The 25,206-nt window shown below is 37.9% G+C and overlaps 2 protein-coding genes across 2 annotated transcripts; both read right to left on the bottom strand.

Annotated features, from left to right (window-relative positions):
* Positions 1-270: 270 nt before the first annotated feature.
* LOC131197966 (vomeronasal type-2 receptor 26-like) lies at positions 271-15,025 on the bottom strand. The gene is made up of 6 exons (XM_058182473.1): positions 14,841-15,025; positions 13,958-14,243; positions 3,884-4,735; positions 1,882-2,109; positions 1,246-1,372; positions 271-1,169 (listed from the first exon to the last, which is right to left on the bottom strand). The coding sequence occupies exons 1-6, from the start codon at positions 15,023-15,025 to the stop codon at positions 271-273; spliced, it is 2,577 nt and encodes an 858-aa protein (XP_058038456.1).
* Positions 15,026-17,910: 2,885 nt separating this feature from the next.
* Positions 17,911-22,981, bottom strand: LOC131197965 (vomeronasal type-2 receptor 116-like). The gene is made up of 4 exons (XM_058182472.1): positions 22,784-22,981; positions 20,563-20,790; positions 18,886-19,012; positions 17,911-18,809 (listed from the first exon to the last, which is right to left on the bottom strand). The coding sequence occupies exons 1-4, from the start codon at positions 22,979-22,981 to the stop codon at positions 17,911-17,913; spliced, it is 1,452 nt and encodes a 483-aa protein (XP_058038455.1).
* Between the last annotated feature and the right edge of the window lie 2,225 nt (positions 22,982-25,206).

Raw genomic sequence — 25,206 nt, 5'->3', positions numbered from 1 at the left:
AGGGACCTTGGAGGCCTTCTAGTTCAACCCCCTGCCCAGGCATATGTGACACATGTAAATGAACATGTTCTGTATATTTTGTTGGCTTCGTATTTTGGTTTGATCCTAGAAAACACACACAGACACCAGTTTTTGAAAATGTAGAACAGCGAGAATGTTGCTTATTTAATCAGTTCTACCTAAAAAACTAATTGTCCCCCCAAAAATATTTCCAGGGATGATCAAAATATCTAGATACATAAAAATAATCAGTGGGAAACAGACAAAGGTTTAAAACTTTCTTTTCATGAGCTGATGTTTATTATTCAATTCAGGTCTCATCACAATGATAAAACACTTGGGGAAGAAGATACACACCAGTAAGCCAGCACTGGAGGAGATCATGGAGAAGATCTCCACAGCCAATGTATATTTTCCCTTTGTGCTTAGATAGGTTGGAATAAAGCACAGCCAAACACTGCAGAAGACCAACATGCTGAAGGTGATAAATTTGGCTTCGTTGAAACTGTCAGGTAACTTCCTAGCTAGAAAAGCAGCAGAGAAGCTAAGCAGAGCAAGAAAACCCATAAAGCCCAAAACACAGCAGAACATGAAGGAGTCTTCATTGCACTCCAGGATGACTTCTTCAGACATTGAGTATGTGTCAAAATCTGGGTATGGTGGGCATATTATCAGCCATGCAGCACAAAAGCTTAATTGAACAAGAGAGCAGGAAAGAATAATGTAACTGATTATTCTTCCACCCACCCATTTTCTCAGTTTGGACCCGGGTTTGGTGGCCATGAAGGCTAGTACCACAACAAAGGTTTTGGCCAATACACAAGAAACAGCCACAGAAAAAATGAGGCCAAAAGCTGATTGTCGAAGGAGACACACAATCTTACCAGGTTTTCCCATAAATAAAAACACACAAAGGAAAGTGAGCAGGAGGGAAACAAGGAGAGTGTAAGTGAGATTCCGGTTATTGGCTTTGACAATGGGGGTGTCTTTATATTTAACAAAGATTGTGAGCACCAAAGTTGTCTTCAATGAAAAGCAAAGGGAAAGGACAGTTAAACTGATCCCCATAGACTCATTGTAGGACAAAAAGCTGATCCGCTTTGGAATGCACATATTTCGATGGAGATTTGAATAATGATCATTTGGACACAGAGAGCAATCATCCATGTCTGAAAAAGAACACAGTGGAATTGATATAATGGATTATGCACCTTGTTGTACCCATAACACTTGGAAATTTCCTACCCTTCTCCTCTGTTATTTTTCCCTCTGGACACAGCCGGCAATCATAGCAGCAAAATGACTCCCCTTCTTTCTTCGCTTTGCTGTATCCGGTCTCACAAGGATCATTACATAAAGATAGAGGTAATGCCTATCAATAAATGGAGAAGAATATTTTAAAATGCAGAGGGGAAACGAAGTGCTTGAAGAGATACTGTTATTTTAGAATCAACAAACTTTAATAGATTGAAAAGCAGAAGTAGAATAATGACATTATTTTGAGATGTATTTTTTTCTGAAACAAATTCATTGAATATCTATGATGATTGGTATTGGTGGCTTTTCTCTAATCATCATCCCACTCTCTAAAAGCAATTTCTATACTGATTAAATAAATTTTCTCAGTTTGCTAATTTTGATGTCACTAGGATATTGAAATCTAGTACACTGAACTGGATCTTTTACATCAAAATCAGTGAATTGATTATTCATAATTAACAGGGAACAAAAGAAAAGGTGCAGTATTGTAAATATATGTATATTCCTTCCCTCGTTATTTATACTTTGATGAGTTAAAACTGGTGCTATGGGAATTTGATTGGTAAGGATATTTTATGCTACATAAATGAATGCTGACCAATTTAGATTCAAACAGCTAACCTGATTAAAACCTACTGGCCAGGTGATGGAATCTACAGAAATATTGAAGAACTTCTCTGCTGGAGCTGTGGGATCCACCATTCCAACTTTGACCCTAAGAAAGGACTGGTTTGGGAATGTGATCCAGTTGATAATATCAAATCTACCAATGAATTCTCCATTTTTATCAAGGGAGATCTTTTCACCAACACTGTTATTGAATGTAATACCTTTCAGAAAAGAATGAAGCTTAAATATAGAGATGTAAAGAGGGAGAAAGAGACAAATTAGAGTATGTTTCTTTAAACAAAGAAATGTTTTAAAAAATTGATTGTGGATAAATCCATAATCATTCCAAAATTTCACATTTCTGAAATAAAATTAAAATATTGTTAATATTTGATCACAAAATATAACTGTATAAATATAAATAGTGAAAATTTTATAAAACTGCAATCTATCATCAGTTTAAGTAAGCTGATCACATTTTATTTTTATTTTTTTATATATTTTTTTTGAATTTATATCCCGCCCTTCTCCGAAGACTCAGGGTGGCTTACATTGTGTTAAACAATAGTCTTCATCCATTTGTATATTATATACAAAGTCAACTTTTATTGCCCCCAACATATATAATTTGATACTATAAACCAGAGGTGTCAAACTCAATTCCATTGAGGGCCGCATCAGGGTTGTCTTTGAACTCAGCGGGGTAGGGGTCATTGTCAGGTGAGCGTGGCTGGGGTAGGCATTGCCACACTTATGTTGGGGACTTCTGTGGTGGCCTAGGCAGGGCTGGGAGCGATCCATTTTCTCTAGTGGAGGAAGGTAAGACCAGGGAGAGCATCAAACCCTTGTCTTCCAGAGGAGCCTTGCTGTCTTTCCTGGGCCACGCAGAAGACCCCTGCATGGCAGCACAGGCTGTCCACTGCCCTATGAAGTGGAGGATAAGCAAGTTTGTTTGGCTAGCACTCTGCCAGCAAAAACAGTGCTCGGAAGGGGTGCTCTGTTTTCAGCTGCAACTGCCTCCTGCAGCACTCTGCTAATGAAAATGGAGCGCGGGATGGCTACGTGTACCCTTCCAAGCTCCATTTTCAGCTGCAACTGCCTCCTGCAGCACTTTGCCAATGAAAATGGCTCCCACCAGGTTATAGATCAGAACCCAGTCAGCCTGGGCTAGGCCGAAGCATCGCAGGCAAGTCCTTTGTGGTTTCCAGGGCAGTCCTGTGGGTCAGATTTAACCATTCTTGGGCGGAATCTTTGACACCCCTGCTACAGACTTTATATTGAGACTATATCATTTCAGACACATGGTTCCCCTGTCCAGTCTCTTTTTAAAAATCTCCAGTGAGGTTCTACTGGATAATTATTCCAACTGTCAGGAAATTTCTCCTTAGTTCTAGGTTGCTTCTCTCCTTAAAAAATATTTTTAGAAAACAATTTTCTAGCTAAGAAATGATATCTAAGTAGGAGATGTTCATCAATAAGAATTGATGACAAAAGGGCATTTCTTTTCTGGTTATTTTTTTTAGAAAAGGCAGAGTCAATATCTGTTGATGGTGATGGAATTTGAAATCTTGCACTGAGCAGAGGTTGGATTTGATGACCTGAATTCCATTTTGGAATCTATGATCCTTTCCCTCGTTAATCTGAATGTCTGAAAAGAGGTATGGCCAAAATGACATCCTGCCTTGCTCCACTTTTATTAAGATCCTGAGATGTTAAGAAAAAAATACCTTCACTCCCTCCCTTGTTTTTTCTAGAACCTTGTTTCTGGGAGCATATAAAACTTTTCCATTTCTTTTCCATTCATTTGCTCTAAAATTATACATTGTTATATTATACATTGTTGTTTTGGATAACTATTCAAAACGTTCCTTGAAGGCATTTTGCTTCTCATCCAAGATGTTTCTTCAGTTCTGACTGCATGGTGAAGGATGGAAGGATTTAAATTACAAAGACCAGATAACTGCAAGAATATAAATCCTTCCAGGTTTCTGCATTTCTCTGCTGAAAGCCTTACCTGCCACAAGACATGATTGTGAATTTGTTTCCTTCCCTCTTTCACTATTGCTCTGTGTTTGGACTTGGATAAATCCAGAGATTGCAAAGCGTGTGCCACAGCATAGACAGCATTATAAATGTTGTAGCTCTGGCCATTCATGAGCGTTTCAAACACAGACGTAGGAAGGCTCTCAAGCCTCTCCCGTCCAGTACATTTTTTCTCAAACTTCACTGCCACAGAATGGTGGAAGAAACAATTGAACGCTTGTTCCCAAAAGTCTTTCCGAAAATGATCGTGCTGATTATTCCTTGGATTTATGCTTTCAATAAATTTCTGGAAGTCTTGGATCTCCTTTGTGTGAATTGCAAAGGATAAAGCACCTTGAAGAAAATGGATATCCCACGATCTGTGAAAGGAATTTGAGGTGTAATCTGACTGAGCTGTTATCAACCAGATTTTTGCCTTCCTTGGAATATCCTCCACTTGCGAAAACTGGAGGAATGTTCTCAGAATAGGTATGGACCTACTTTCACCATACAAGATTATCACATTGGCTGTGCTTTTCATCAGAACTCGGTATATTTGGACTCCTTCATCTACTACATCAGTCAGATCACTGTAAAAAGCTACATTGATGAACTCTTGTATGAAATCAAAGCAGATGCCATGCTGGGAAAACGCGGGAAGCACCTCCTGTACAAATGTCTCTCCATTGTCATCCTTCACAGCAAGAACGCCAATCCAGATCCATCTAAAATAGAGCAATAGCTGGAGGAGACCCTTATGTTGGTGAGATTCATTTGGAAGCATTTGTTGGAAGAAAACTGCTTGAGTCTCTTTATCCATGACTGGACTGGAGCCATAGGTCAGCTAAGAAAAACGACAGGGAAGAATTTATGAAAGTTGAAATAACATTGATGAACTACTTTTTTGCATAGTTCATTAATATAATCTCTCCCTCTTGTAATTTTACCATACTTCCCTTTTTCCTTTTCACAATTTTATGCTGGTTTGGGGACCTGCAATGCCTCAGTTGAAAACTGAAAGCCCAGCTTTGATACTCAAATGTTGCATGACTGGTTGAGCTCATCTGCTTGTCCCCAATCCAGTGGTGAAATTCATTTTTTTTTTACTATCGGTTCTGTGGGCATGGCTTAGCAGGCATGGCATGGTGGCCGTGGCCATGGCAGAGGAAGGATACTGCAAAATCCCCATTCCGTCCCCACTCCTGGGGGAAGAATCTTGGAAAATCTCCATTCCTACCCCATTCTGAGGCCAGCTAGAAGTGGTATTTGACGGTTCTTGGAACTACTCAAAATTTCCACTACCAGTTCTCCAGAACCTGCTGGATTTCACCCCATCCATCTAGCAATTTGAACGCCTGCAAAGAGCTTTAAGAGTTGTAAACTTAATCTTGTGTAGCTTTTTCTCCAGAAAAATTACACTACTAACCAGAGCATATAAAACATTTGCTAGACCAATTCTTGAATACAGCTTGCCTGTCTGGAACCAACACCTCATTTCGGACGTTAATACAATTGAGCGTGTCCAGAAATATTTTACAAGAAAAGTTCTCCACTCCTCTGATTACAACCAGACTTGAAATCCTGGGTTTAGAAAATTTAGAACTCCGCCATCTTCGACGTGACCTGAGTTTAACTCATAGAATCATCTGTTACAATGTCCTTCCTGTTGAAGATTACTTCAGCTTCAATCGCAACAATACATGAGGACACAATAGATTTAAGCTTAATGTGAACCACTCCAATCTTGATTGCAGAAAATATGACTTCAGTAACAGTTGTTAATGCCTGGAATGCACTACCTGACTCTGTGGTCTCTTCCCAAAATCCCCAAAGCTTTAACTAAAGACTATCTACCATTGACCTCACCCCATTCCTAAGAGGACTGTAAGGGGCGTGCATAAGAGCACCAACGTGCCTACCGTTCCTGTCCTATTGTTTCCTTTGATTGTATCCAATTCATATAGTTATTCCATGCTTATGCTTATATATATGCTTATATATCGTATAATTATTTCATGCTTAAGCTTATATATACTGTTGTGACAAATAAAATAAATAAAAAATAAATTAAATAAATTTCCACTACCGGTTCTCCAGAACCTACTGGATTTCACCCCTGCCCCGATCCCATCCATCTAGCACTTTGAAAGCCTGCATATGCGAGTAGATAAATAGGTAGCACTTCGGTGGGAAGGTAACAGTGTTCCATATACCTTGGCAGTTAGTCATGCTAGACACATGACCACTGAAATGTTTTTAGACAATGCTGTCTCTCTTGGCCAAGAAACAGAGATGAGTATGACCCCCTTGTGATGGACAGGATTGGACAGGGCAAATCTTTACCCTTATGCTGGCTTAGTCGATAATTCATAATTTGGTTACTTTACATACTTTATTTTATTTTGCAGCAACTGTCCACACTGAGGAGAAGTTCAGTTATAAAAATGAATGCCTTGCTTAAGAGGGTTTTTGTTGTTGTTGCAATCACTATCTGTTTTGACATCAGATGCATGTTAGACATATTAGAGACTATGGAATAGATGCAAAGCCATATTCTCAGAAACACCTTCGTGTCTGTCACCACATGATATTATAGATGAGAAATAATAGGCAAACACAAATGTCTAATTCATCATGAAGCACTAGAATTTTCTTTTTTTTTTTTTTTTTTTTATTAAAATAGTTTTACAACAATTAAATTTTTTCCCCCTCCCCCCCTCCCTCCTAAACCCCCCTCCCCCCCCCCGGACTTCCCGGAGCAAACACAAGGTATAGTTCCTTAAACAAAACATTCATACATTAAATTTTTAAAATCTAACACAATTATAATCTTTCTCTCACATAACCTGACTTCTTCCATTAAAATCAAAATAACATCCTTCATTCAAAAGCAATCCGAAATTTCTTAATCTGATATCTATTTTGAATATAATCAATCCAGTTCTTCCATTCATTTAAATATTTTTCTTGAGTACTGTCTTTCAAGAAGGCTGAGATTTTAGCCATCTCAGCCAAATTGGAAACTTTCAATATCCATTCTTCTATTGTGGGTAATTCTTTTTTCTTCCAATATTGTCCAATCAACAGTCGTGCTGCTGTTATTAAGTTCAAAATCAACTTAGTCTCAATCACTGTACAGTCCGTTGTTATTCCCAAAAGGAAAAATTGCGGTAGAACTTTATCTTCTTCTTCAAAACATTCTGCATAATCCACCAGATTCTTATCCAGAAAGACTTAATTTTCTTACAAGTCCACCATACATGAAAATATGTAGCATCATCACAATTACATCTCCAACATTTCGCTTGCATATCTGGATACATACATGATAATTTTCTTAGGATCTAAATGCCATCTATAAAACATCTTATAAAAATTTTCCTTAAATTCTGCGCTATGTAAATTTAACATTTCTAACCCAAATTTTTCCCATGTTTCCAACATTATTGGTTCTTGAATATTCTGTGCCCATTTTATCATACAATCCTTTATTAAATCTCTTTCAGAATCTATTTCTATCAACACAGTATACAATCTCTTTATATGCCCCTGAGTTTGATTTCTAATTTGTTTAACCAAATTTTCTTCATTTTGAATGATACCAATTTTCTGATCTTCTTTCCATCTAGCCTTTAACTGTCCATATTGAAACCAAGTATAATTCCTCCCTTCTTCTTTTAATGTATCCAAAGATTTTAGTTGTAAATTTCCACTCTCATTGTATAAAAGATCTTTATAAGTAATCATTTCTTGTTCCTGTTCTATATTTATATTCTCTACTGCGTGCCTAGGACATGCCCATATAGGAATTTTGTAATTTAACTTATAATAATATTTTTTCCAGACACATGAAGAGAAATTCTCAACACATGATTCTTAAAAGCTTTATCTACTTTCTTATCATACAATAAATATGCATGCCAACCATATAATAAATCATAACCTTCTATATTCAAAATCCTTTCCTCCGTCAAATTAAACCAATCACTTAATACCGAAAGAACAACTGCTTCATAATACAATTTTAAATTAGGCATTTTTAATCCTCCTCTTTCCCGTGTATCTTGCATTATTTTCATTTTGACTCTCGCTTTTTTCCCTTCCCATATAAATTTATTAATTCCAATCTGCCATTCATCCAAATTTTTATCTTTCTTAATTATTGGTATCATCTGAAACAAGAACAAGAATTTAGGCAAAACATTCATTTTTATAGCTGCTATTCTCCCTAACAAAGATAATTGTAATTTTTTCCAAGTATTCATTTCCTTCTGAATTTTTTTCCATAACACATCATAATTATTCTTATACAATTTCCATTTGATGATGTAAGAAAGACTCCTAAATATTTAACCTTTTTTACAATTTCAAATCCTGTTATTTCCTCTAGTTTTTCTTTCTGGTTCTTAATCATATTTTTGGTTAACACTTTTGTTTTATTTTGATTCACTTTAAACCCTGAGACCCTTCCATATTGATTAATTACTTCCAACTAATATACACTCAATTTATAGGCTGAGTCAACATAACAACCAAATCATCTGCAAATGCTCTGACTTTATATTCATATCTTCTAATTCTAATACCCTCTATCTCCCTTAACTCTCTTATCTTATCCAATAAAGGTTCCAAAGATAAAATAAACAATAAAGGTGATAAAGGACACCCCTGCCTTGTTCCTTTCGCAATTTTAAAACTATCTGTCAAACTACCATTAATTATTATCTGAGCTGTTTGCTCTCCATAAATTGCCCTAAGTATTCGTATAAAACCATTTCCAAATTGCATTTTGTCTGTTAATTTAAATAAAATTCCCAATGCAAACGATCAAAAGCTTTCTCTGCATCCAAGAATATAAACGCTGCCGGAATCTGATTTTTCTTTTCCAAGTATTCCAATATATTCACTATCTGCCTAACGTTATTCCTCATTTGTCTCCCTTTTATAAAACCAGACTGGTCAGTGTGGATCCTTTGTTGTACAATTTCCATTAACCTATTTGCCATTATTTTTGCAAAAATCTTATAATCATTATTCAAGAGAAATTGGTCTATAATTCCCAGGCTTAGTACAATCCTGATCCTCTTTTGGTATCAATGAAATAAAAGTAGTCCTCCATGATGGTGGTACTCCTCCTCCCTCAATATCTGATTGAATAACTCCATAAGTGGACCAACTATCTCATCCTGTAACTTTTATAATATATTGCTGTAAGTCCATCTGTGCCCGGGATTTCCTATTTTAATTGCTTTATTACCCAAATAATTTCCTCAGAAGTTATAGGCCGATTCAACTCTTCCCTTTGTTCATTAGTTAAACCTTTAACCTTATATTCTTTCAAATATTTATCAATATCCATATTCAATATTGTATCCCTGGCATATAAATTTGTATAATATTCCAAGAAAGCTTTTTTAATTTTATCCTGTTGGAATCGCACTTTACCCTTGTATTCAATTCCTTCAATAGTACGTGCTTTCTGTCTTTTCCTTAACATATAAGCCAACCACCTCCTGATTTATTGCCATTACAAAAAGTATTATGTTTAGCATATTGTATATTGGTTGCCACCTGATCTGCCATTAACTTATTAAATTGACTCTGTAATATCTTTATCGCCTCAATAGTTTTTAAATCATGTGGATTATATACCAATAATTGTTGTTTCCTCTGAATTTCCTCTTCTAAATCCCTACGCTGTTTTTGTAGTTTTCTCCTCTGTCTACTATTAATATATATCAAGTTTCCTCTCATAAAGGCCTTGCTCGTCCCACACCATTTCTATCAAGTTCCTTTCCCAAATTATAATCAAAAAATTCTTTCATTTGTTTTTTACATTGATTTACATTATCCTCATATCTAAACAAATTTTCATTTATTCTCCATGATCTTCTTCCACCTTCATATTGCAACTCCATCCATACCGGACTATGATCAGTTAAACACCTTGGAAATATCTTTGTTTTCCTAACCCTAGAAAGCAAGTCATTGGTAATTAATATAAAATCAATACGTGAAAAGATTGATGCCTATCCAAAAATAAGTATAATCTCTATCATCAAAATTCTGCCTTCTCCATATATCTTTCAACTCAAAATCTTCCATCAAATCAAAAAGATTTAGGCAATTTTGCATGCATAGGAATTTTCTTAGAAAGAGTTCTTTTATCTTTTCTAATGTCCATTACACCATTCCAATCCCTAATATAATAAATGTTTTATAGTCCCAAAAGTCAATTTTTCATGTAACAATTTATAAAATTTTTCTTGTTGTTGATTAGGTGCATATATGCCAATCACAAGTGTCTTTTCCTTCTAAAATCAATTCAATAGCAATATATCTTCCTTGAATGTCCGTTTCAATTAATTTACTTGATATATTTTTCTTCAAATATATAACTATACCATTTTTCTTATTCGGAGCAGAAGAAACAAAATGTTTACCTAATTTGAATTAATCAAATATTTCTGATCTGATAATTTTATATGTGTCTCTTGCAAACATATCACATCATTTTTAAATTGTTTCAAATAATGGAATATTTTTCTTCTTTTCTGTGCTGAATTTAAACCATTAACATTCCATGTCAAAAATTTATTTGCCATCTCTGGCCTCTTGAAGCTTCTGAGCAATTAGCTGAAGACCCTCACTCTTCGGCTTGGCTCCTCCCACAGCTTCAGTAGTACAATCCATTCTTGTCTTTGAAGTCGTTCCTCCATCTCCTTACGCCTAATAGCTCCCCTTGTCACTCTTTGTTCCTGAGATTGTTCTTGAGGGACTGATATCACAGGTGCAGTTTCAGCTTCCCCACTCTGTTTCTCTTGAAGACTTTTATCCACTGTTTCTACATCCACTTTCAATACATTAAAAAGAAAATCTTTTGCTTTCAGTTCAGTATCAATTCGATATCTCCTGCCTTGAAAAAATACTGTTAAACCAATTGGAACCTCCCATCTATATTGAATCTGATGCTTCTTAAGCTCTTGTGTAAAAAACCTAAAATCCTTCTATCCTTTAACATTTTAGCAGGGATCTCTTTCAAAACCAACACCTCCTGTTCTGCTATTTGCAATTTCTTTTGGTATGTAGCTTGCAAAATCTGATTTCTTATTGTAGAAGTTAAAAAATAAATTACAATATCTCTTGGGAGCTTTTTCTGCCTCGCTACCCAAGAATTAACCCTGTATGCCTTATCAATTTGAAAATCAACTTCGAGGGTCCATGCCTAACATTTCAGCTACGGCTTCTGATATAACTTTTTGAGGTCTTCTTCCTTTCGGTCTTGAAGACCCCTAATTCTCAAAGCCTTCTCCAACGCTCTATATTGCAATACCACCACATGATCCTCATTTTTATCCACTTTATTTTGAAGCTCTCCAACTTTATTATCCAAATACTGATTTGCTTGACTAATTACTTCCACTTTATCCTCCATTACTTCCAAATTTTTTGCCAAACCTTGAAAAACCATCAATAAATCTTCTCTAATTTTTTTATTAGTCTCTTTAATTTCTTCCCTAAGTTGATCCTTCACACCATGAATATTATTCATAATTTCTTTAAATCGCTCTTCAGAAACTCTGTTCTGTTCCTTTAATATATCTTCTAAATTAGTTTCAGACCCCTTTCTCGTCATTGGAGCTTTTGGTGGCTTAGAAGCCATTTTATTTTAAGTAAAGTCTCTAATTAAAATTAGTAAATCTCATAATCCCAAAAAGTCAATTTTTCATGTAACAATTTATAAAATTTTTCTTGTTGTTGATTAGGTGCATATATGCCAATCACAAGTGTCTTTTTTCCTTCTAAAATCAATTCAATAGCAATATATCTTCCTTGAATGTCCGTTTCAATTAATTTACTTGATATATTTTTCTTCAAATATATAACTATACCATTTTTCTTATTCGGAGCAGAAGAAACAAAATGTTTACCTAATTTCGAATTAATCAAATATTTCTGATCTGATAATTTTATATGTGTCTCTTGCAAACATATCACATCATTTTTAAATTGTTTCAAATAATGGAATATTTTTCTTCTTTTCTGTGCTGAATTTAAACCATTAACATTCCATGTCAAAAATTTATTTGCCATCTCTGGCCTCTTGAAGCTTCTGAGCAATTAGCTGAAGACCCTCACTCTTGGCTTGGCTCCTCCCACAGCTTCAGTAGTAGAATCCCATTCTTGTCTTTGAAGTCGTTCCTCCATCTCCTTACGCCTAATAGCTCCCCTTGTCACTCTTTGTTCCTGAGATTGTTCTTGAGGGACTGATATCACAGGTGCAGTTTCAGCTTCCCCACTCTGTTTCTCTTGAAGACTTTTATCCACTGTTTCTACATCCACTTTCAATACATTAAAAAGAAAATCTTTTGCTTTCAGTTCAGTATCAATTCGATATCTCCTGCCTTGAAAAAATACTGTTAAACCAATTGGAACCTCCCATCTATATTGAATCTGATGCTTCTTAAGCTCTTGTGTAAAAAACCTAAAATCCTTCTATCCTTTAACATTTTAGCAGGGATCTCTTTCAAAACCAACACCTCCTGTTCTGCTATTTGCAATTTCTTTTGGTATGTAGCTTGCAAAATCTGATTTCTTATTGTAGAAGTTAAAAAATAAATTACAATATCTCTTGGGAGCTTTTTCTGCCTCGCTACCCAAGAATTAACCCTGTATGCCTTATCAATTTGAAAATCAACTTCGAGGGTCCATGCCTAACATTTCAGCTACGGCTTCTGATATAACTTTTTGAGGTCTTCTTCCTTCGGTCTTGAAGACCCCTAATTCTCAAAGCCTTCTCCAATGCTCTATATTGCAATACCACCACATGATCCTCATTTTTATCCACTTTATTTTGAAGCTCTCAACTTTATTATCCAAATACTGATTTGCTTGACTAATTACTTCCACTTTATCCTCCATTACTTCCAAATTTTTGCCAAACCTTGAAAACCATCAATAAATCTTCTCTAATTTTTTATTAGTCTCTTTAATTTCTTCCCTAAGTTGATCCTTCACACCATGAATATTATTCATAATTTCTTTAAATCGCTCTTCAGAAACTCTGTTCTGTTCCTTTAATATATCTTCTAAATTAGTTTCAGACCCCTTCTCGTCATGGGAGCTTTTGGTGGCTTAGAAGCCATTTTAATTTAAGTAAAGTCTCTAATTAAAATTAGTAAATCTCAAAGTCTCAAAAGTCTCCAATTAAAGTTGTAAAATAAAACTTTCACCTTGCCTCCTCTGGAAAGCTTCTATTCAGCTAAAATCCACAAAGACAAACTTCGCTTTCTCTCACAAGCAGCCTCCAATCCACTTCCTTTCAGACGCCATTTCTTCCTTCACTAAGTTCAAGTGAGAAAAGTTTTCCCTTTTAAAAGGAGTAGAAGTCAGCTCTCTTCTTGCTTCCCCAGTAATCGATCGCTTGTATTTGTCCCCGTCTGCTTGAAGTTATTCAAAACGGAATCAATTGAGCAGAGGTGGGCGTTTTCCTCTTGTCCTGCTTAATTAACAGGATCGAGCCGAGTCTGGAGGGGGCTGGGTTATGCAGGCAGCCGTCCGAGACTCTGCATAAGAAAGCAGAGCCCCTGGGGCAATCTTCTGCTATCCAGCCGCTCTGGCTAATTCTCTTTCACCCAGAGAAAAGCTTTGAAGCTGGCTAACAGTCGTTCTCCCGCTGTTTCACCAGCTTTTACAGAATCTCAGTTCGGGACGCCATTCCAGGCGTCCTTCTCGGGGAAAACGAAACCACCGGAAGCCAAGCACTAGAATTTTCTTAAGGAGAATGTAAAATAAAAATCAAGGGAAGAACTATTGGCAGCAGGATAGAGATATCAATGGTGAAGATCTATAAATAATCTGTTACAATAATTTGAAATATTTGAACTATTAAGAAGTAAGTTTTTTTCCACCATTTGAAGCTAGAATTCTTCAAACACCTGTCTATCAAATTCTAAATCTGATCATCTATCAAAAGGTTGTATAGAATTTGAACCATGCACTTTGTTATAAAAGCTAATACTCTGGGCTTCTTCAGGGAGTGCCATACATACTCAACGTATCTTACTTGAGGGACTTTGTAGATGCACAGAAGAGTTGCCATGTGGAAAGAGATGTCAGGTCCCCCAATGACTGCAGCCAGATGTTTTGGGACTCCACACTTGTAGTTAGGGATGAATCTGCCCTGAGTTAAGAGAAGCTTCATTGAGGCAAGGTAAGTCCAACTTGGACTGAAATTGCTGTTATAAATCTGGAAGCCCAGAGTGACGTTGGGTAGGATCTGGGTATTTTCATTGATCTCTTTGATAGCAAATGCTAAGGCAAAGATGTGCTGATAATTCTGAAACCATATTCTGTAGCAAAAATTACATAATACATTAAAAAGGGTCTGCTTCACAATATGACAGGGTTCAACTTTCAGTAGTATAATATTTTGCGGTATTTTACTGCAAAATATTTCCTATTTGCCTAGAATCTTGGAAAATTCAGAGCAAAGCACATATAAACCCCTCCAGAATCTGGAGTTATTTTTTTTTAATACAAGATGAACATTGTCTTCAAATTATTTTTAAATACATAAAAAAGGCTCAATATCAAACTCCATCTTCTAAAAACTGTTTATATCCACAAGGCAATTGATTAATTTTGGCACTGGAAGTATCAAATGATAAAAGTTATCATGGGAAATATAGCCTCCCCCCCCCCAGTTTTAGTTATAGATTTATAAATTAATCTGCAGCAACATATATTTTTTTATAAATATCTAGATGTGATTTATTATAATAGAGATTCAGCATTACCTTTTTCCCCCCAACTTTACATGTAAATTGATTGAAAATTCTATTTAATGTGTTTATTTCTGGAATCTTTGTTACTACAAAGATCATTTTGATCATCATATGATTATCTGTAAGGTCCATAGCTTGACAATAAATTGATGGTTTACTTACATAAGTCTATCATGAAACCCCTGAGAAGGATGTTGAATGAAATCAGTGGGATCAGAAAATGTTGAGAATACAGAAATAATGCTAGCAATGTTAACGGTTCCAAGCTGTTGATATGTGTGATGAATAGGAAGCGGCTCATCCAAGTCACAACGATGGGTGGATTCCTTGCACACCACTTGAGGCATTAACAGAAACAATAATTGCAGGAATATGACCGTCTTCCATGAATGGCTTCTTTCTGTATACAAATACCCCTGCCTGCAACATGATCCTTGGATGTCTCCAAATAGTTCCAAGAGACCTGACTTCTTCTTCTGTTTTTCAGAAAGAAATAGGCAGTGCAACATACTACTGAATAAACTCACAGAGCTTTGTGGCTTCCAAGCATGGTTGGAATATCATGGGGAATAGTAATAATATCCTTCATTTCCTCATTGGTCTTGGAATCCCGTGGGTTTAAAAAAGAGAAACAGGTAACCCGTGTTTAATTGTAATAACAACCCCAAATTCTGAGCTCTTCCACTCAAAAAAGTGTATTGCATCTCAAAAGAAAACATCCCAGGTACCCCAGAGACGATATGCAGTGGTTCTTACCAATAATTCTTTATTAAAATTAGAAAAATCTGCCTAGATTGATACAAATGCAAGATGCAACTACAGGAATCATAATTTATATAAAGTAGTTAACTTTTACATGGTATGTGTAAAAACAGTGATGTCACTTCTTTCAGTGCCATTGTAACTTTGAGTGGTCACTAAATAAACTGTTGTAAGTCGAGGACTACCTATATTCTTCTTTATCAGAATTTCATCTTCTTCTTCTGGTATTTGGGGGCGGGCAATGCACCGGGGCATTGCATTTTGGGCATTCGGGCATGCACACTTTAGGCACTCTGTCCGGAAAAGGTTAGCCATCACTGGTCTAAGCTATATTCCTAGAAATTCTGGTTGACCTCTGTCTAAATATTGAACAATCCCAAATATAGCGAGCTTTTCAAGATATAACTTTGATTATTTGGGTTTTTAAAAAAATATTACAAAACAAATGTAAAGACAAATTTCCTTCAAGTTGGCATGGATCTCTTTTCCACACAAGTCCTAAAACTAGAGAAAGAGAATCCAATTAAACAAATTCATCAAAAACATTATATTTATCCATGTATTTATTGAAGAAAATGATCCAAAGCTCTATATTTGTGTGTGGCAAAAATATAAGAATCTTTGCTTTCAGTAACCGGCGTGTATTCTAACCCTAATCCTAACCCTTGATTAGCAGTAACTGCAAGTAAATGTTTCTGATAACTGTTAATTAATCCTGCACGTTGGCTTGGTGGAATTTAGCCTAGTCTACCCTCCAGAACAGTTTCAACTCAACATTGTATTTCAGGTCCTTCCACAACATTTCTCTAAGATTAAGGTCAGAATTTGAGCTTGGCCATTCCAAAACATTAACTTTCTTCTTCTTTAGCCAATCCTAGATTGTACAACAACTTGTGTGTTTTCTTGCACCATCCACTTTCTTTTGGGTTTCACTTCATGGACAGATACCCTGTCATTTTATAGAGGTCTGTAAGGGGCGTGTTTAAGAGCACCAGCGTGCCTACCGTTCCTTCGTAATGTTCCCTTTAGTTGTATTCATTTTAGGTATTCAATTCATGCTTATACTTATATATATTATTTAATATGTATTTGACTAACTAACTAGCTAACTAACTAACTAACTAACTAAATTTTCCTATAGAATTTGCTGGTACAATTCAGGATTCACAATTCCATTAATGATGGCAAAATGTCCTGGTGGAGATGCAGCAAATCATAACCTTGTTGCCAACGTGGATGGATTTTTCCCCCTTGAAAAGCGGCGTTTTCCTTTGTTGAACCCTTTTAATTAAAATACCTAAATTGGTGGGAAAAAAATGGGAATAGGGATTGCTTATCCCTTAACAAATCTTAGTTAAACACAGATTTAACTTTTTTCTGTTAAATTATACCATTTTTATCACCACACAATTGCACAAGCATACAGTACATCAATCTAACAAAAACCTTTAATTGGTGATTTTTTTTTATTTATTGGAAAGTGGACCACAAATGTAAAAATGATTTTTAAAATATATATTCAACCTTTATATGTAAATTAAATGTCATGGGATTGATTTATTTATTAAATGGTTATGTGAAATACGACATGAAAGTCATGAAATTAAAAATTATGGAAATAACACCAAAATGAATGAAATTAAAGGACATTGAGTGGTTTTAACTACCAGTCATAAGTTAGGGGATAACCTTTTTTTGTAAACTATTGTGAAAATGGTCACTTTGTAGTAAAGATAGTAAAAGGAGAAGAGAGAGAAGAAAAAAATGATACAGGAAAGAGAAGCAATAGGAGAAGAATAGAGGAGGAGGAGGAGGAGGAGGAGGAGGAGGAGGAGGAGGAGGAGGAGGAGGAGGAGGAGGAGGAGGAGGAGGAGGAGGAGGAGGAGGAGGAGTCATCATGCATTCACATCTTGCAGTTTTCCCCTTCTTCCTACGGCAGATGCTTTCTGAGTAAAGATCCAGGTCACTTACATTTCTTGGATGATATAACACAATGTTGTGGGTGTTTGGATGATCTCTTTAGAAAAGGAGGATACAATCAGAGGGTCGTTAAGAACCATTCTTTTCTAAAGTACATTCACAATTTTCTTATTCACCATTTGTACAAATGGCATTAAGGAAATGCTGTTCAGGTTAACAGCAATGCAGTAATGTCTATCCCACAGGTCTTAGAAGATAAACCTTCAGTGTGAAGGAGTTTGGATTGCTCCTCAAGAATATGAACCTGAACTTGTGAATCAAACAGCATGAGATGGAAAAATGAGAAAATATAAGTTCTCAAATAATTACTTTGTAGTAGAGTACATGTGAAATATGAGACACTGGTGAAGTTTCAAAAACCTAGAACAGAGAGAATGTTGCTTATTTAATCAGTTCTACCTAAAAAACTAATTGTCCCCCAAAAAATATTTCCAGGGATGATCAAAATATCTAGATACATAAAAATAATCAGTGGGAAACAGACAAAGGTTTAAAACTTTCTTTTCATGAGCTGATGTTTATTATTCAATTGAGGTCTCATCATAATGATAAAACACTTGGGGAAGAAGATACATACCAGTAAGCCAGCACTGGAGGAGATCATGGAGAAGATCTCCACAGCCAATGTATATTTTCCCTTTGTGCTTAGATAGGTTGGAATAAAGCAAAACCAAACACTGCAAAAGACCAACATGCTGAAGGTGATAAATTTGGCTTCGTTGAAACTGTCAGGTAACTTCCTAGCTAGAAAAGCAGCAGAGAAGCTAAGCAGAGCAAGAAAACCCATAAAGCCCAAAACACAGCAGAACATGAAGGAGTCTTCATTGCACTCCAGGATGACTTCTTCAGACATTGAGTATGCGTCAAAATCTGGGTATGGTGGGCATATTATCAGCCATGCAGCACAAATGCTTAATTGAACAAGAGAGCAGGAAAGAATAATGTAACTGATTATTCTTCCACCCACCCAGTTTCTCAGTTTGGACCCGGGTTTGGTGGCCATGAAGGCTAGTACCACAACAAAGGTTTTGGCCAATATACAAGAAACCGCCACAGAGAAGATGAGTCCAAAAGCTGATTGTCGAAGGAGACACACAATCTTACCAGGTCTTCCCATAAATAAAAATGCACAAAGGAAAGTGAGCAGGAGGGAAACAAGGAGAGTGTAAGTGAGATTCCGGTTATTGGCTTTGACAATGGGGGTGTTTTTATATTTAACAAAGATTGTGAGCACCAAAATTGTCTTCAATGAAAAGCAAAGGGAAAGAATAGTTAGACTGATCCCCATAGACTCATTGTAGGACAACAAGCTGATCCGCTTTGGAATAAACGTATTTCGATGGAGGTTTGAATAATGATCATTTGGACACAGAGAGCAATCATCCATGTCTGAAAAAGAACACAGTGGAGTTGAGATAGTGGATTATGCACCTTGTTGTACCCATAATACTTTGAAATTTCCTACCCTTCTCCTCTGTTATTTTTCCCTCTGGACACAGCTGGCAATCATAGCAGCAAAATGACTCCCCTTCTTTCTTCGCCTTGCTGTATCCGGTCTCACAAGGATCATTACATAAAGATAGAGGTAATGCCTATCAATAAATGGAGAAAAATATTTTAAGATGCAGAGGGGAAAGGAAGTGCTTGAAGAGATACTCTTAATGTGGAATCAACAGAATAAAAATATATTGATAAGCAGAAGTAGTGTGATGACATTCTTTTGAGTTGTATTTTTTTTCTGAAACAAATTCATTGAATATCTATGATGATTGGCATTGGTGGCTTTTCTCTAACCATCATCCTCACCCCTCTAAAAGCTATTTCTATACTGATGAAAATAATTTTTCTCAGTTTGTTAAATTTTGATGCCACTAGATTGATACATACAATACATTGAACTGGTGGCTCAGTGGGTAAGACGCTAAGCTTGTCGATCGAAAGGTCAGCAGTTCAGCAGTTCAAATCCCTAGTGCTGCGTAACAGGGTGAGCTCCTGTTACTTGTCCCAGCTTCTGCCAATCTAGCAGTTTGAAAGCACATAAAAAATGCAAGTAGAAAAATAGGGACTATCTTTGGTGGAAAGGTAACAGCGTTCCGTGTGCCTTTGCCATTTAATCATGCCGGCCACATGACCACGGAGATGTCTTCGGACAGCACTGGCTCTTCGGCTTTGAAACAGAGAATGACTATGTGCGAGGGGAACTTTTACCTTAATACATTGAACTACAGTTTTTACATCAAAACCAGTGAACTGATTATCCATAATCAGTTCAGTCTGAGCCACCAGAGGCACCAGAGGGCCTCTGGTGGCTCAGACTGCTAAGACAGTCTGTTATTAACACATCTGCTTGCAATTACTGCAGGTTCAAGTCCCACCAGGCCCAAGGTTGACTCAGCCTTCCATCCTTTATAAGGTAGGTAAAATGAGGATCCAGATTGTTGGGGGCAATAAGTTGACTTTGTATATAATATACAAATGGATGAAGACTATTGCTAACATAGTGTAAGCCGCCCTGAACCTTTGGAGAAGGGCAGGATATAAATGCAAATAAAAAATAATAATTAACAGGGGAACAAAATAAAAGGTGAAGTATTGTAAACCAGCCATTAGGAATTAAGCATTCTTGCATATATATTTTTTTCCTTCCCTAGGTTATTTGTATTTAGATTACCGTATATACTCGAATATAAGCCGATCCGAGTATAAGCCGAGGTCCCCAATTTTACCCCAAAAACTGGGGTAAACTGGGGACTCGAGTATAAGCGAGGTGGAATGAGGCACCACCGGTTGGAAACCCTCCTCCTCAGCTGAGAAGGCTGGCGGCTCCCCGCCCGCCTCTCACTGCACCGCAGGGCTTCCCCACCGTCCGTAAAATGTGAAAAAAAAAACAACAACTCGAGTATAAGCCGTATATACTCGAGTATAAGCCGAGGGGCTTAAAAAAAAAACAAAACTCGAGTATAAGCCGTATAGACCCGAGTATAAGCCGAGGGGACTTTTTCAGCACAAAAAACGTGCTGAAAAACTCGGCTTATACTCGAGTATATACGGTAGTTAAAACTGATGCTATGGGAATTTCATTGTTAAAGATATTTTATGCTACATAAATGAATGCTGACCAATTTAGATTCAAACAGCTAACCTGATTAAAGCCTGCTGGCCACATGATGGAATCTACGAAAATATTGAAGAACTTCTCTGCTGGAGCTGTAGGATCTACCATTCCAACTTTGACCCTAAGAAAGGACTGGTTTGGGAATGTGATCCAGTTGATAATATCAAATCCACCAATGAATTCTCCATTTTTATCAAGGGAGATCTTTTCACCAACACTGTTATTGAATGTAATGCCTTTCAGAAAAGAATGAAGCTGAAATGTACAGATGTAAAGAGGGAGAAAGAGACAAATTAGAGTATGTTTCTTTAAACATTTTTTTAAAAATCAAATAATTCCACAATCATTCCAAAATTTCACATTTCTGAAATAAAGTTAAAATATTATCAATATTTGATTAGAAAATATAACCCTAGTGAAAATTTTATAAAACTGCAATCCATCATTTCACTGCTATAATTAGTTAAGCCAGATGATCACATATAAATATATTAAAAATACTAGTATGTATAAGGTTGTAGTTTGATATTATAGACTCTATATTGAGGCTTTATACTATTCCAGACAAATGGTTGTCCAGTCTCTTTTTAAAAATCTCCAGTGATGGAGCATCCACAATTTCTGGAGACAAACTATTCCTCTGGATAATTGTTCTGTCAGGAAATTTATCCTTAGCTGTAGGTTGCTTCTCTCCTTAGAAAATAATTTTGGAAACCTAGATTGGAATAGAAATTTTATTCTAACTAAGAAATTATATCTAAATAGAAGACGTTCAGCGGTACAAATTGATGACAAAAGGGCATTTCTTTGCTGCTTATTTTTTTTAGAAAAGGCAGAGTCAACATCTGTTGATGGTGATGGAATTTGAAATCTTGCCCGGAGCAGGGGTTGGATTTGATGGCCTAAATTCCATTTTGGAATCTATAGAATCTTTCACCCCATATGAGTACATATATCTGCAAAGAGGCATGCTATTCTGTCTCCTTCCCCACTTCGGAGCAACGAGCTGGCCTTCAGCCAGTGGATTCATGGCTCTTATCAGTCCTGGCAGAGAAATCGCAGCTGCCTGCCAAAGTTCAAACAAATGACTTACAGAGTAAGACTTCAGCTCTCTTTGAAACAGTTCAGCTAATCTTTTGCTCCCCGTGAAGTGCGAGCAGTCCCAAAGCTCCTTGTATATCCTTTGATGATGCTGCCTCTCTAATCTTCTGAAGCGTGGGTTAATCCAAGCTTGATTATTATTATTATCAGCTGGGTCTGAAGGCGTAGCCTGAGGAAGGGAGGAATCAGGGGATGTCGGCCTCATTATGTCCTCCGACTGGCCTGGTTCTGGCTCCTGGAGCCAAGCCAAAGGCATCGGTGCTCCCGAGGTAAGCCTTACTGGCCCTTCCCCCTCACTCTCGGAGACACTTTCGGGCATGGGGCCAGGTTCAGGGGCTGGAGTCACAACACATGCCCACAATAACATCCTCCCCTGCTTCTCTTTTATTAAGACCCTGAGATGTTAAAAAAAATACCTTCACTCCCTCCCTTGTTTCCTCTAGAACAGCAGTGTCAAACTCAGTTTCATTGAGGACCACGCCAGGGTTGTGTTTGACCTGGGGGAGGGCCAGGGTGGAAGTGGCCAGCGTGGACATGGCCAGCTTGATGTCACTTGTGTCAGAAGCACCTGTGGCCTGAGTGCTGTGCCAGCAAAACAGGCTCTTAAGCTCCATTTTCAGCTGGGATGGCCTCCTGCAACCCTCTCCCAGCAAAAACGGTGCTGGTCCGTGGGCCTTGAATTTGACACCCCTGTTCTAGAACCTCGTTTCTGGAAGGTTCTATAAGCTTGCTCCATTTATTTTTCATTCATTTGCTTTAAAATTAGCTAAAGGTAAAGGTTTCCCTCACACATACGTGCTAGTCGTTGCCGACTCTAGGGAGCGGTGCTCATCTCTGTTTCAAAGCCGAAGAGCCAGCGCTGTCCGAAGATGTCTCCGTGGTCATGTGGCCAGCATGACTCAACGCCAAAGGTGCACGGAACGCTGTTACCTTCCCACCAAAGGTGGTCCCTATTTTTTCTACTTGCATTTTTACGTGCTTTCGAAACTGCTAGGTTGGCAGAAGCTGGGACAAGTAACGGAAGCTCATCCCATTACACGGCAGCACTAGGGATTCGAACCACTGAGCTGCCGACCTTTCGATCAACAAACACAACATCCTCCCCTGCTCCTCTTTTATTAAGACCCTGAAATGTTAAAAAAAATACCTTCACTCCCTCCCTTGTTTCCTCTAGAACAGCAGTGTCAAACTCGGTTTCATTGAGGGCCACGCCAGGGTTGTGTTTGACCTGGGGGAGGGCCAGAGTGGAAGTGGCCAGCGTGGACATGGCCAGCTTGATGTCACTTGTGTCAGAAGCACCTGTGGCCTGAGTGCTGTGCCAGCAAAACAGGCTCTTAAGCTCCATTTTCAGCTGGGATGGCCTCCTGCAACCCTCTCCCAGCGAAAACGGTGCTGGTCCGTGGGCCTTGAATTTGACACCCCTGTTCTAGAACCTCATTTCTGGAAGGTTCTATAAGCTTGCTCCATTTATTTTTCATTCATTTGCTCTAAAATTAGCTAAAGGTAAAGGTTCCCCTCACACATACGTGCTAGTCGTTGCTGACTCTAGCGAGCGGTGCTCATCTCTGTTTCAAAGCCGAAGAGCCAGCGCTGTCCGAAGATGTCTCCGTGGTCATGTGGCCAGCATGACTCAATGCCAAAGGTGCACGGAACGCTGTTACCTTCCCACCAAAGGTGGTCCCTATTTTTTCTACTTGCATTTTTACGTGCTTTCGAAACTGCTAGGTTGGCAGAAGCTGGGACAAGTAACGGAAGCTCACCCCATTACACGGCAGCACTAGGGATTCGAACCACTGAGCTGCCGACCTTTCGATCAACAAACACAACATCCTAGCCCCTGAGCCACTGCGTCCCTTTCTAAAATTATACATTGTTGTTGTGAATAGTTGAGTGTAGATATGCAGGTGAGTCTCAAATAGTGTATGAACCATTATCCCTGATTAAAAAGGACAACTCCAGAATCCTGCTTCTTCCTTAAGTAGGGATGTCAAAATATTATCAGTCCTTCCTCTTCCACTTAGGGTTTGCATGAGAAGATCCTCCTCAGGAAATGCCTTAAAATAAGGGCATGAGTATACTTTCAACAGTCGAAAGAACTGTGCTGACTAAATGCAAGCATTCAAAAGCAAAACATTTAGAACAAAAGAATGATTTAGAGTAGCAGGGGTGTCAAACTGATGCTCCACGGACCAGATGCATCATGTGCAGGACATGCTCACCCCAGTTCCATGATAGGGCAAAATGTCACGATACATGATGGAAACATGACACCGTGAGTTTGACACCCATGATCGAGAGCAGCGGTAGTCAACCTGATCCTTACTGCCCACTAGTGGGCGTTCCAGCTTTCATGGTGGACGGTAGGGGTTTTGTCTGACACTGAAGAACTTTCCTTTTTTAAAAAATTTAATTGACTTTTTAAAAATTTTCATAGCATTATTTAAAAACATTTTCATTAGATTTTCAAAAAATTCCCCATGACAATTTAAATTTTTGAAAATATACTATATGTATCACCCGCACATAAGTTTAGTTCACATTACATAAGTGAAACTAAATGGCGCTATAGTGCGACTGCAAACAAAAGAGCTTCATCCCAGAATATTTTTATTTATTTATTTATTTGTCAAACACAACAATATATATAAGTATAAGCATGAAATAACCATATGAATTGGATACAATCAAAGGGAACATTAGGACAGGAACAGTAGGCACACTGGTGCTCTTATGCACACCCCTTACAGACCTCTTAGGAATGGGGTGAGTTCAATAGTAGATAGTCTTTGGTTAAAGTTTTGGGGATTTTGGGAAGAGAACACAGAGTCAGGTAGTGCATTCCAGGCATTAACAACTGTTACTGAAGTCACATTTTCTACAATCAAGATTGGAGCGGTTCACATTAAGTTTAAATCTATTGTGTGCTCGTGTATTGTTGCGATTGAAGCTGAAGTAGCCTTCAACAGCGCATCTGACCCCACATCAGCCAGGTGTAACAGACAAGCAGAGCTGGTAGCTGGTGCCCTCCCCCTCAAACCCAATCCACGATGTGCAAGAGGCATGCTCGGTAATGACGGTTACTGTGGAACCAGTGGGCGGTTAGAATATTTTACTACTAACAGAGATACAAAAGTGGGCAGTAGGTATAAAAAGGTTGACTACCCCTGATCTAGAGGTAGCATTTACTTACTTACTTAATATCTCCCTTTACTTACAAGCTGCAATGGCGGTGTTGTGCCTCGTCCGCTTTCCCCGCAGCCGGGCCCGTCTTATCTGCTTCCGAACGCTGAGGAATGTCCTAGCATGCCTCCCGGCCCCAGCCCTGGCTCCATGCCCAGACAGGCCGAAGAAGAAGAAGTGCCTCCAGCCCCCAGCCCTGGCTCCATGCCCAGGCAAACGGAGCAACTAGACCCTCCCCCTCCCCCACAGCATGTGATCCTGAGGAAGGTCAATTACCAACAGCTGCAGACTGGAGTGACCCTCGCTTCAGGAGAATTGATAGGCGGCGGCAACAGAAGGAAGGGAGGGGCAGGCCTGGATAAGTGCTGAGTCATGGAGCCACACCCCATG

Source organism: Ahaetulla prasina, chromosome 4 (assembly GCF_028640845.1).
Source record: "Ahaetulla prasina isolate Xishuangbanna chromosome 4, ASM2864084v1, whole genome shotgun sequence".
NCBI lineage: Eukaryota > Metazoa > Chordata > Lepidosauria > Squamata > Colubridae > Ahaetulla > Ahaetulla prasina.
The sequence above is the reverse complement of the archived record's forward strand: the minus strand, read 5'-3'. Positions and strand labels throughout refer to the sequence as shown.

Bases quoted from the DNA above. Each gene is read 5' to 3' on its own strand.
- LOC131197965 (XM_058182472.1), bottom strand. From the start codon at position 22,981: ATGGAGCTTAAGAGCCTGTTTTGCTGGCACAGCACTCAGGCCACAGGT. The intron at 20,791-22,783 runs GTATTTTTTTTA...TGTACATTTCAG, and splicing joins AAACAAGGGAGGGAGTGAAG to CTTCATTCTTTTCTGAAAGG. The intron at 18,810-18,885 runs GTAGGAAATTTC...GTTCTTTTTCAG, and splicing joins AAAAATAACAGAGGAGAAGG to ACATGGATGATTGCTCTCTG.
- LOC131197966 (XM_058182473.1), bottom strand. From the start codon at position 15,025: ATGCCTCAAGTGGTGTGCAAGGAATCCACCCATCGTTGTGACTTGGAT. The intron at 4,736-13,957 runs GTAAGATACGTT...CGTTTTTCTTAG, and splicing joins GCATCTACAAAGTCCCTCAA to CTGACCTATGGCTCCAGTCC. The intron at 1,170-1,245 runs GTAGGAAATTTC...GTTCTTTTTCAG, and splicing joins AAAAATAACAGAGGAGAAGG to ACATGGATGATTGCTCTCTG.